The sequence below is a fragment of the Mus caroli genome, chromosome 15 (assembly GCF_900094665.2).
Source record: "Mus caroli chromosome 15, CAROLI_EIJ_v1.1, whole genome shotgun sequence".
NCBI classification, from domain to species: Eukaryota; Metazoa; Chordata; class Mammalia; order Rodentia; family Muridae; genus Mus; species Mus caroli.
Window position 1 is genome coordinate 77,096,336 of NC_034584.1, and position 11,515 is coordinate 77,107,850.

Genomic DNA, 11,515 nt, shown 5'->3' on the forward strand with positions numbered 1-11,515 from the left:
TGCATGAAACACTGTGAAACAGTCGTTCCACTTCTGTGGGAATCAGAGAGGATCCTCGAGGGAGCTTTCCTCACTGTGGGGCCACCGGGGCCTTGTCTAGCTCGTGGTAATCATGCGGGGCTGCCCAGTTATTGAGCCTGTCAAAGCTTGTCCTCCAGAGACTTCTCTGCTAGCTCTGACACCACCCCACCGTAGCAGCACAGCAATGTGCCAGGAGTTGAGCAGCCCTGAGATCCTCCTGAAAGTCCCCGCCGGCCGCGGGAAGGCGGGGCCTCGGTGGGCGGTGTCGCTTGTAGGGGCGGTGCTGGCGCTAAAACAGGGGCTAAGGAGACGGAAGCCGGTGGGGATGGGAAGGGCCTGGAGGGAAAGTCCTAAGCCGGACGCAAGAGGCGGGGCATCAGCTTCTGAGTCCTTCCAGTTCCTGTGACCTCCTCAGCGAGGAGTGACAGCCTCACGGACCAGAGCAATGGGTGAAAATGTCCCTCAGGGCCCCTTAGATTGGAGTGGGAAGGGGGAGGCCGACGAGTGCTCCCACACGCCCACTCACTCGAGCTGGTGGAGCGGACACTCATCGCCCTCTCCCAGGCTCAGTGGGCAGCACTGGGATCTAGCAGAGCCAGACTCGGGGCTCCCGATGGCCGCCGAGTCCTAGGCTGCTATTTGGGGTTGCACTTTGGGTCCAACAGCAGCAGAAGGTCAGCTCTGGAGCACATCTGACTTGAAGAGGCCCAGATGGAGCCCCGGAGTCAAGCTGACTCTCTTTCTCTCCCCCTCTCCTCCCTCCCCTTCTCCCTTTCCTGTGCCTCAGTTTCGTGATCTGTGCACTGAGAACAGCAGTGGCCCAACTCTCCAACTCACTGTGTGTGTGTGTGTGTGTGTGTGTGTGTGTGTGTGTAGAGTGTATAAAGTGTCTGGCATCTGCTCCGAAGGTTTAGGAAATGCTGGCCACGATGATCTCCTAGTTTCTATTTCCAAGGGTTCAGTTTCCTAAGGTCCAAAATGTGAGGGCACAGACCAGTTTTGAGCTGCATGGTACTCTGAATAGTGACTTTAAAACCCTCCGCCATTTTACCGTATGTAGCTTTAGCTGGCTTGGAACTCCCTAGACCAGCCTATCCTTAAGTGGCCGAAATTCTCCTGCCTCTGCCTCCTCAGGACTAGGCTAGGCTTATAGGTGTGATTAATACACTTGGTTCTCATAAAAATATTTTAGAGTCAGAGAGTGCTGCACAAATTGCAGTATATTTGTTTTATTTTGTTGATTTGAAGTTTTATGAGACAATGTTTTATCATCTACCTATGTCCACCTTTTAAGGACGGGGATAACAGGCGTGTATAATTACAGTGTATTGTTATAGGTAGCATTCAGTGTATGGGGTCTGTTACTTCTTGAAGTTTCAGGTATCTACAGGGGCTCTTGGAATGGGTCCCATATAGTTATGAGACATTAGACTCTATTTGCTCCTGTTTAACCGAAAGGGAAACTGAAGATGGAGAGGTTTTAGGCAAGCCAAGGTCATACAGCCCACAAGTGTCAGGGTTCCAGCAAGCAGCCCCCAACCCACTCCTTCCAGTTCTGCCCTAAAACCAATATCCTAAAAGCTATATCCTGAAAAGCCTATTCAGCTTTCTCATCCAGGGGACCCAAGCTGTCTTTCCCTGTTCAAGGTATCTGGCAATCAGTCTGTCTAAAGCTTAGACATAGGCCGGTAGCTCAGGTGCCTGTGCCTGTTGGTGCCACATAGGGGCTTAGGAAGTGCCGGATTCCTGGATGCAGGGGTTGACAGACCAGATCTGCCTTGCAGGTTTGCACTCAGAGTTGAAGTTGGCTGTGCCCTGGGGCCACATTGCTCTCAAAGTCTGGGGCTCCCAGAAGAACCCTCCAGTTCTCTGCTTACACGGCTGGCTGGACAACGCCAACTCCTTCGACAGGCTCATTCCTCTTCTTCCTCAAGGTAGGGCCGTGGGCTGAAGGGCCGTGGAGGGGTGACGGCCGCCATGCCGAACCCCTCTCTTCCTCTTCTCTGCTGCAGACTTCTGTTACATTGCTATGGATTTCGGAGGCCACGGGCTCTCCTCCCATTACAACCCAGGCCTCCCGTACTACCAGCAAAATTTTGTGAGTGAGGTCCGAAGGGTGGCAACAGGTGAGCCGGAGCCCCCATAATATCTCTCATTCTAGGAGTAGGATGCAATATCTGGGAGGCAGTACTGGCCTGGGAACGGATACCTGGGGTTTCTGCTTCCAGTTTCCAGGCCCCTGAAAAGAGCCCGCTCTTCCACTAGGAGCGTCTCACAGTGAAGCTAGTGGGTCCTGGTGGATCTCCTGCGGGGGTCATGTGGGGGTCAGGGTGGGGCTGCTGCAGGTCTTTGGAGAGAGTCCCAAGCCCCAGGCCACAGGGATAAAGGACAGAGTAAGGCTGGGCTGTGCAAACCTCCTTTCTGCCTTTGTGTTTTCAGCCTTTAAGTGGAATCAGTTCAACCTCCTGGGCCACAGTTTTGGTGAGTCAGCCTAAGGTGGGTGGAGCCTGAGCTCTGGGGAGGGCTGTAGGAAAGAGAGGACTTGACACTGCGGTACCTGGTGCCTTTCCCTGCCCCTCTGAGGAGAGGGGTAAGAGAATCTTCTAATGCTTACCTTACAGTTCTAGAGACCCAGTCTCAATTCCATGAAGGGAAAGGAACTAGGGGTGGGACACCCCCACACACACACAGGAAAGAGCTTGGGAGGAGGGTACTGGGATCTGGGGAGGGGGGCCACACAGAATGTCACGACTGCTCTTTTGTCTGGCAGGTGGCTGTGTGGGTGGCACGGTGAGTTACTGGCTGGGGACCTTGCGGGGACAAGCAGAAGGTAAGATAGGAAGAGTCCCACACCTCCTTAGCGAGAGTCACTTTCCACACACACTGTGTCCTAGTGAAGGTCCCATGGAGAGTTTCTGCTGTCCTGACTGTCATCCTCAGGACTCCCAAGACCAGGGTTACCGGGGTCTACAGCCAGGTCTGAGAGAAGCATGCTGGAGGGACAGAAGTCTCCTGTTCTGGTGAAATCTGTGCCTTCCCCACCCACTCACTTGTCCCTCTCTCTGTTGTCACTCTCTAGTTCGCCTGCATGTTCCCTGAGATGGTGGACAAACTGATCTTGCTGGACTCGACGCCATTTTTCCTGGACTCTAATGTAAGAGAGGCTCCTGGGAGGCTGTCATAGGGGACTGACCCCAGACTTTAGGGGGTGCCTCCAGCTCTGTGTCTCCTGTGGTGGACAGTAAGGAGGCATTAAGGAGACTGGGGCAGAAGGGTAGACAAGTTAGGCAGGGACCTCCCCAGAGAGAGCAGCATCCTGAAGCTTGTGACCCTAAGAAGGTGAGGGACCAAGGGTGTGAGAGCTGGTGGGAAGCTCTGTGTGTGGCCTGGATCCTGCAGAAAGCTGGTGGATCCCATGTAGACTGTGAAACAGCAGAAGGTGGAGACGTGGCTGGAAGAAATTCTGGGCCACAGCCAGCTCCCTGCACTGACACTTTTTTGTTTGTTTGTTTTTTTTTTTTTTTTTGGTTTTTTTGAGACAGGGTTTCTCTGTGTAGCCCTGGCTGTCCTAGAACTCACTTTGTAGACCAGGTTGGCCTCGAACTCAGAAATCCGCCTGCCTCTGCCTCCCGAGTGCTGGGATTAAAGGCGTGCACCAACATGCCCAGCCTGCACTGACACTTAGCCATCATTTTATACTGAGCACATGGAACACCAACCCTGAGTGTGGCTGATAGAAAATTACCAACACCTCCGACAACCACCACCATCAGTCACAACAGCACACCAGTGCTGTCCCTGAGTCTGAGCTGTTGCTCTGTCCTTTTCCTACTCTGTGACCCTAAGGAAGTTAGTTCGTTAATGTGTGGAATGTGCTGTGTCAATTTAAATCCTTCCATTTATAAAATGGCCACACATGCCCTGAGGACAAGAACTCTTTCTTTTCTTTTTTCTTTCCTCCTTTCTCCTCCTCCTCCTCTTCTTGAGGCAAGAATTCATTCTGTAATGAAAGCTGACCATGAATTCCTGGCAGTCCTCCTGCCCCAGCCTCCTCCTAAGGGTAGGAATTACAGGCATGAGCCATCATACCTGGCTCTGTGCGTTTGCCTTTCTATCCTCATGTCTCCCATTCCTGCACTCGTTAATTTTCTACTGCATGAACCAATAACTCATGGGTTAATGTGGAATCCAGTGCACAGACTATGACAGACTTCACCCTTTGGTCTTTGTAATGTCTCACTGATGACACAAGGATAGATAGACCCTTGGAGCTTCCTCCTGGGTGGGGCTGGGTGGCAGTAAGCTCCAAAAACCTGAACCTGTTGGTCTTCTTCCATTGGGAACACGGGGTGTGGCAGATGGAATCTCAGATCTACCTCCTTGGAAGACCTGGTTCCACTCCCTGCCATCAGTAATGACATCATTGATTGCTATCAGTGAAGTTGGCCACCCTCAGTGGAATCCTAGAGTCATGTCTCTTGGCAGTTAACAGAGATGCCCTTCTACCAAAATACCATCTAGCTCCTCTAGCTGTCCCAGGCTAAGGAGCTGATCCCTCTGAAGGGCACCTAGGATGGCGAGATGGCAGGCAGGACCAGGGAGGGGCTGAGACCCCTCATCTGGGGCTTCGCTGCTTACCAGCTGTGGCTGAATCCGTAGGAAATGGAGAATGTCCTGACCTACAGGCGGAGAAACATAGAGCACACACTTCAGGTGGAGGCCTCCCAGAAAAAGTCCCTGAGAGCCATCAGCCCAGAGGAGATGTTGCAGGGGTGAGTGCTGGGGGCAAGGGAAAAGCAGGGGGTGGGGCAGATGAGGAGGGGGACTGGAACGGCTGTGCCCTCCAAGTTGGGGAGAAGATGCCTCCTCTTTCCCCTTCCTCTTCCTCCTCCCCCTCCCCTCCTCCTCACAAGGTCATCCCCCTACCCCCACCCCAGGTTGCTTCCCTCTGGGGTGGCACCCAGCACCAGGCCTCCTGGACACATCTCAGGAGCCTCTTGTTACCAACCCTCCTTACTCATGCTGGGGGGCGGGGAGGGGAGGCTCTTCCTTGCCCCCCCTCAGTTCAGGTTTTATTTGCACACCCCTTCCCTCTGTCTACCAACCTTGGGCTCCTTAACAATTTTCCCAGAGTTCTCTCCCATTCTCCCGCTAGAGCTGTGTGGTGGCTTCTACCCCAGAGCGGCCGCACTACCTTTGTCCTTGATGGCCTCTAAAATCTGCAAGCATGGGACTGCACTGGTGATATTTGTGCATACTGCATCTGGCGGTGCACACAGTAGGTAGCACAGGCCTTTTTTGTTGGTGGTAGTGTTCCCTAGGCCCATCAGCCTTTTATTGACGAGCAAATGCTTTTATACAGAACACGATAACATTTCGTCTACATAAGTGGATATGGACACAAAGCGAACAGGCAGGCTGTTCTCCATCCTTCATGGGTCGCCTCCTGTCTCTTCTTCCTCCTTCCTGCTGTCCTTTCTGAAGATTGAACCTAAACCTTCATGGGTGCAGCGTGCTAGGCAAGCACTTTCCCACCGAGCCACATCCCTTCCCCTTTTTGTTGCTCGTTTGTTTTAGAGAGAGTTAGCTATAATTGAGGCTGGCCTTGAACCCACTACGTAGTCATGACCAGCATTGAGTTCCAGGTCCTCCTGCCTCAGTCTCCCTTAAGTGCTAGAATTTAAAGCACACTACCACCTCCAGCTGCCTGCGCCCCTTTCTGTCCGACTCCCAGCTTGATTAAGGTCTGGCTCCTTTAGTGTATTTCTGTCTTCTCCCGCCCCCCAGGTTCCTGAATAACAACAGTCACTTGGATAAAGACTGTGGGGAACTCATCCTGCAGAGAGGAACCACGAAGGTGGACTCAGGTAAGGACTCACTGTCTGTTATTACTGGGGGATGGCATGGGGCCTATGCCAGGCTGATGCTTGGCGTGTCCAGTGTCTCACAGACTCTTCCATTGCCTCACACGAGGTCCTGTGAGAGCAGGGGAGACTGAGCCTGCAAGTGGCCAAGTACCCACTGAAAGGTCACATAAGCAGTGGAGAAAGACGTTCTATGGGAAGGATGGCTAGGTATTTCTGAAAGTTGATGACTGTCATGGCCATGCCTGCTGGGCCAGCCTATGGAGAGGAGGTTTTCAGAACATGTGGAGAAGCTGTGGCTCCAGGAGCCCCTGGCATGAGCATCACCTGGATGACCTGTCCTGTGTCTTTGTCAAAAAACCTTGACTCAGGATCAGAGGTGCAATCAAGACGGCGAGTGTGCTGGTGAGCCACACTAGCTCAGGCCATGGGCCAGAACCTCTAGGTGGTACCACTCCAAGGGGTACCTTTGTAGAAATGACATTTCCTAGGCGTGGGCAAGGAGGAGGCCGAGCTGGGAAAAGTTGAATTTTTAGCAGGAGAAAGATGGTAAACAATTGGACATTTGTCTGTCGCTGCAGCAGGGGATCTGACAGCCCCAAGGAGGAAGGGTTTTTAGCTGACAGTCGCAGGAGTTAGTCCATCAGGATGGGGAGGGTATGGCGGTATGGCAGCAGGAACGGGAAGCAGCTGATCACATTGTGTGCACAGTGAGGAAGCAGGGAGAGATGGATGCTGGCCCTCAGCTCGCTCACTGTCTTCAGTCCTGGACCCCAGTGCATGAGATGGTGCTTCTCAGGGTGATGGAGGGTCTCCCCACCTCAATCTAATCTAGAAACTCCCTTGGAGACCTGTGCAGAGATTTGTTTCCATGGTGATTCTAAATCCTGTCAAGTTGACATTCCAGATTGACTATAGCAACAATGTTATAGAGAAGCTAAGAGAAAACAGGAGGGTCCTGGGGAGAACCAGGACCTTGCTCCAGAGGGAGTTTATGGGAGCCACTCTTAGGTGAGGAAAGAGCATCTGTGAGACAGGAAGTGCTGCAAACCTAGCATAAAATCCCGGTTGGGTGCCAGCTAGCTGATCATGGGACTTACCTGTATTGTGAGGAAACGGTCGTTAGTGGTAATTGCCACTCCCATTGGCTCATAGGTTCAGTTGAGGTTGTAAATATGACTTAATTTCTGAAGACCCGAAAGCCACCCCTCCCAGTGCCTGTGGAGCCGGGGGCAAGTTGTGAAGTCCTGCTGGCCAGAGAGGGAAGGGACACTGAGGAGTGCTAGGGACTGGAACCAACAGGCTGTAGCAGAGACAGGCTGTCACATGGGAACTCTTGTCCTGTCTGACTAGAATTCCAGCTGCTGAAAAGGAGTAACCAATAACACAGGGAGGGTCACAGGGAGCAGCCCCGGAGTTTGGGTGCAGGCCGCCATTCTGATCTGTTAGGGTTTTTTGTTAGTCTTGAGCCTCTGTCTCTCCTCCCTAAAAACCCATAGAAAGCTGAGGGCCCAGACCTCTGTGGCCGACCAAGATGACCAAACCAGGGGTTCCCTGTACAGAAATGGGCTAATCCAGTAGAGGCATGTTCCTGGCCAGCCCAGGGAACCCAGCTGGGCCCAGAGTTACCTGGAATTCGAGCACAGGTTCTGAATAGTCGCTGAGGAGACAGCTGGGCATGGCTGTCCTGGGGAGCACCGTGGCGGGAGCACTCCTCTATAGCAGCATTAGCTTAGGAGAAGGTAAATCCAGATCTTGCTGGCTCTCTGGATATGGACATCGTTAGGAAGCCATTGCTCTGCCCACCCCCACCCCCCACGGGTGTGATTTCTGAGTAATTCAGGTGACGAAGCAGTCGCAGGTTTCCTGACGCCCACTTTCAGCAATAGGGAGTCCCCAAGTAAGCCAGGACGTGAGGTGTTAAAGCTGATTTAATCAGGCAGATGTACCACGATTGGGACAGAGCCACGAGACACAGCCTTAGTAGGCATATTTCTCAAAACCCAAGTGTTCCGGCCCAGAGCTTGCTTCAAGCCAGGTGTGGCATGCAGGGCCTGAATCCCTAGCATTTGGGAAGTTAATGCTTGTGGATTACATAGCAAGACACCCCCCCCCCCAAACTCAAGCAGACAACAAAAGCAACACCTTCTGCCACACATCCTCCTGGTGGAGGTGTTCTTCAAAGAGGGAGAAGCCTGCTCCATTCAAGCCCCTTAAGGACAAAAGTCTCTGGCCAGGGAAACCCTATCCTTCCCTCCACGATGCTGAGATCCCTACGATAAACCCGGCTGCACAGGTCTGGCTTGAGCAGATTCACAGAAACACTTGGCGGAGACAGGGAGCCGGAAGATCACTGAATTTGCTGCTGCTGCTGCTCAGAGGGCCAGGCCTCCTAGGTGGGAAGGAGGCACCCATACTTAGGCAGAGCAGCGCCGAGGCTGCCAGTGAACACTCAAGGGTTGGGACCTCTTGGATTTTTGTTCTCAATTACATTTAAGGGTGTGTGCACATCTAGAGGTCAGAGGACAACTTGTGAGGGGTGTTGGATTGAACTCGGGTTTTCAGGCCTGGTGACAAGTGCCTTTGCTGACTGAGCCATCTTGATGGCCTCAGGGGACTTTTAGTTCCCCCTTTCTCTCCCTCCCCCCCCCCCCCCCTTTTTTAAAACAAAGTCCAGAGAGAACGGACCAATGACCTACTTTCTGTCCCAGGTGGCTGTCACTTTTCTTCCACAGAGTTGGCTCATCTGTCAGACTTGAGGCCAGTCTCTCCCCTCCCAGCCTTCCCTACAAGTGGAGCTGTGCAGCCTTGCTCTGGGACAAAGGGATGGCTAAGGGAATATCCCTGGTACTCCAGTTGAATAGCCTGGACATTGGGAAGCAATGGACAGAGAAGATTTGCTAAAACAGAGACAGAGGCCCGTAGATACAGAGGCCACACTGGCAAGGACCTGCCAGGAAGCCGAGGGGAGGGGACAGTGAGATGCGTCTGAGCACAGGGCTGGAGGCTAAGACCAAGCAGGCCAAGTAAGTCTGCACTGTGGAGTCTATGGCGTTATGAGGGTTCAACTGGGCCCAAGCCGTTTTCCTGTCCAGGATACAGGCAAGATGACAGGGACCCAGCCTTACAGGCTGAAGATGAGTTAGGGGTCAGTGGGACTTAAGGCACATAGGCTCCTGCTGGGGATCCCTGGGAGCCACTTGCACTAGTAATATTCATTCATCTAATGGAATTGGCATCTCAGAGGCTTACCACTTCTGTCTGCTAGCCCAGGCCTAGTCCTGGAAGTTTCTGGCCTCCTTACAATCTCATCTAGGCCTAGAATGTTTTCTGCCTCTAAGACTTACTGCTGGATAGGTTCATTCTTTCTAGCTCTTTCTGAACTCTGGTCAACTCAGCTGTTCTGGCTCAAAGCCCCTCTCCATGGTGACTGACTCAATCTGGCTTCTCTCTCAGCCTCTCCTGAATTGCTCTGCTTGGCCTCTAACTACTGTGATCTGTTCTAACCTGCTGGCTTCTTTGTGGGACTCTGGGTGTAGGGGAAGAGGGGGGAGGGAGAGAGCCCACGTCCAGTCAGAGTTCCTATGCTCTGGGCAGGCTGACTCAGAAGGAGGACGCTTTCCACAGGGTCCCAGGTGGGCATCTGGCTGTGTGAAGCCACTGACCCCCACATGGCAGGGGGTGGAAAAGGGGCAGTCCCACCCCCCCAGGTTCTCAGTCTCTGGCATCCCAGAATGGACACAGCAGAGGAGCTGAGAACAGAATAGGGGTCCTGGGGATACGGTAAGAGGGCAGAGGGAGAGCGATTCCCATACAGGCAAGAGTAGTCTGGTCCGTGGCTGCAGCATAGGAAGGCTTTCTGTCGGGAGATTAGACATGGCTCATTAGGAGAAAGCCCATCCCATCATTCAAGCATGGCAGGCCTTGATGGTCAGAGACAGTCTATGGTTTTAGTAGAAAGGCAGGAGGAAAGAAAGTAAAAGAGAGAGAGACTGGCCATGGCCATGTGGAAAGAGGGAGAAAGGGAAAGAGAGAAAAGAGCTAGAGAGTAAGAAAGGTGAAGGCTTAGAGAGAAAGGAAAGGAAAGTAAAAGCTTAAGAGAGCGAGGAGGCCGAGGCCAGCCTGGTCTACAGAGTGAGTTCCAGGACAGCCAGGGCTACACAGAGAAACCCTGTCTCGAAGGAAAAAGAGAGAGAGAGACAGCCTGGTCTACAGAGTGAGTTCCAGGACAGCCAGGGCTACACAGAGAAACCCTGTCTCGAAGGAAAAAGAGAGAGAGAGAGAGAGAGAGAGAGCGAGCGAGCGAGCGAGGAGGGGCCAAGCAGCCCCTCTTATAGTGGGCTGTGTTATCTTGCTGTTGCTAGGTAACTGGGAGGCGTTCTAGCCTGAAGGTCAGAAGCTTGGGACATTGTGTATGTGACAGCTAGCCACATGCTTCTCGGGGGGGGGGGGGGGCTGTGAGGGCTGTAACTTTGACAAGAGCCAGGGGTCCAGGAGACATGAGGGAACGCCTTCCGTCCCATGTGGGTGAAAATTATCACCACCCATCAGGTTCTACCGGGGTTCAGACCTCCACTCGACTGGAGACCAGACTGTCTGCGCATAGCCCATTGCCCCACACTCCTCATTCTCTGGCTCCTTGTGTCTTCAACCACGTGTAGCTTGTTCTCTCTCTGCAACCTGTCTCTGTACAACTGCCCCAGTAAACCTGCTTCCCTCCTCTCTCCCTCTGTGCAGCTCCCTCCTGCACTGCCTCCCTCTCCTCATGAGAGCTGGGCATATCCTAGTCTGTCAAATCTTTCTCTGATTTGTCATTTTTTTCTGCCAGTCAATTAGACATCGCTTTCAAACATGAGTGCTTCCTCCTCCGAACTAACTTTACCCTCGTTTTTTGGGGAATTAAAGGTGTGTACTAAGAGCATGTCTGGATTCCAGCCAGAGGGATTAAATGTGTGTGCTAAGGGCTGAGTCACACCACAACTACAAACAGTTTTGGCTTTTTGTTTGTTTGTTTTGTTTCAGTAAATAACACAGTCTGGAAGTTCACAGTGTGATCAAATATCCCTCAACAGCCTCTGACCTCGGGGAACCTCCCAAGCCTATCTTGAGAAGGAATACCCCACTGATAGGGAGAGGAGACCATCTGGCCATGGCTTGCTGTGTCCTTGAGAGGCATCTTCATCTCATGTTCAGGTTCTCCAGTTTCATAAAGGGAGGAGTGCCCAGCTCCTGGACAGTGAGAGGTCAGAAGTAATGTCCACTTGCAGTCACTTTCGTCTGTCCCCAGAACAAAGGTGTCCTTGCCTAGGGAGGTACACAGGGATGTGGGGTTCACAGGACAGGGGAGGGGTGATAGCGAGGGGGCAGTGGGCAGAGCTCTGGCACTCTGAGGTATAGGAGAGAAGAGTAAAGCATAGAAGCTTAAATTATAGTCTGTGTCTTAGTCAGTGTACTGGCTATTTTTGTGTCAACTTGACACAGCTGGAGTTATCACAGAGAAAGGAGCTTCAGTTGAGGAGATGCCTCCATGAGATCTAGCTGTAAGGCATTTTCTCAATTAGTGATCAAGGGGGAAAGGCCCCTTGTGGGTGGGACCATCCCTGGGCTGGTAGTCTCGGTTCTATAAGCGA

General features: G+C 52.7%; 1 protein-coding gene across 1 annotated transcript in view; it reads left to right on the forward strand.

Annotated features, from left to right (window-relative positions):
* Positions 1-332: 332 nt before the first annotated feature.
* Serhl2 (serine hydrolase like 2) overlaps positions 333-11,515 on the forward strand; it is a 19,721-nt gene continuing 8,538 nt past the window's right edge. The window contains exons 1-8 of the mRNA XM_021183211.1: positions 333-470; positions 1,806-1,955; positions 2,034-2,147; positions 2,461-2,502; positions 2,792-2,811; positions 3,101-3,175; positions 4,681-4,793; positions 5,809-5,888. Of these exons, the coding sequence (XP_021038870.1) occupies positions 467-470; positions 1,806-1,955; positions 2,034-2,147; positions 2,461-2,502; positions 2,792-2,811; positions 3,101-3,175; positions 4,681-4,793; positions 5,809-5,888 (598 nt within the window). The 5' untranslated portion in view covers positions 333-466. The remainder of the gene's footprint in view (positions 471-1,805; positions 1,956-2,033; positions 2,148-2,460; positions 2,503-2,791; positions 2,812-3,100; positions 3,176-4,680; positions 4,794-5,808; positions 5,889-11,515) is intronic.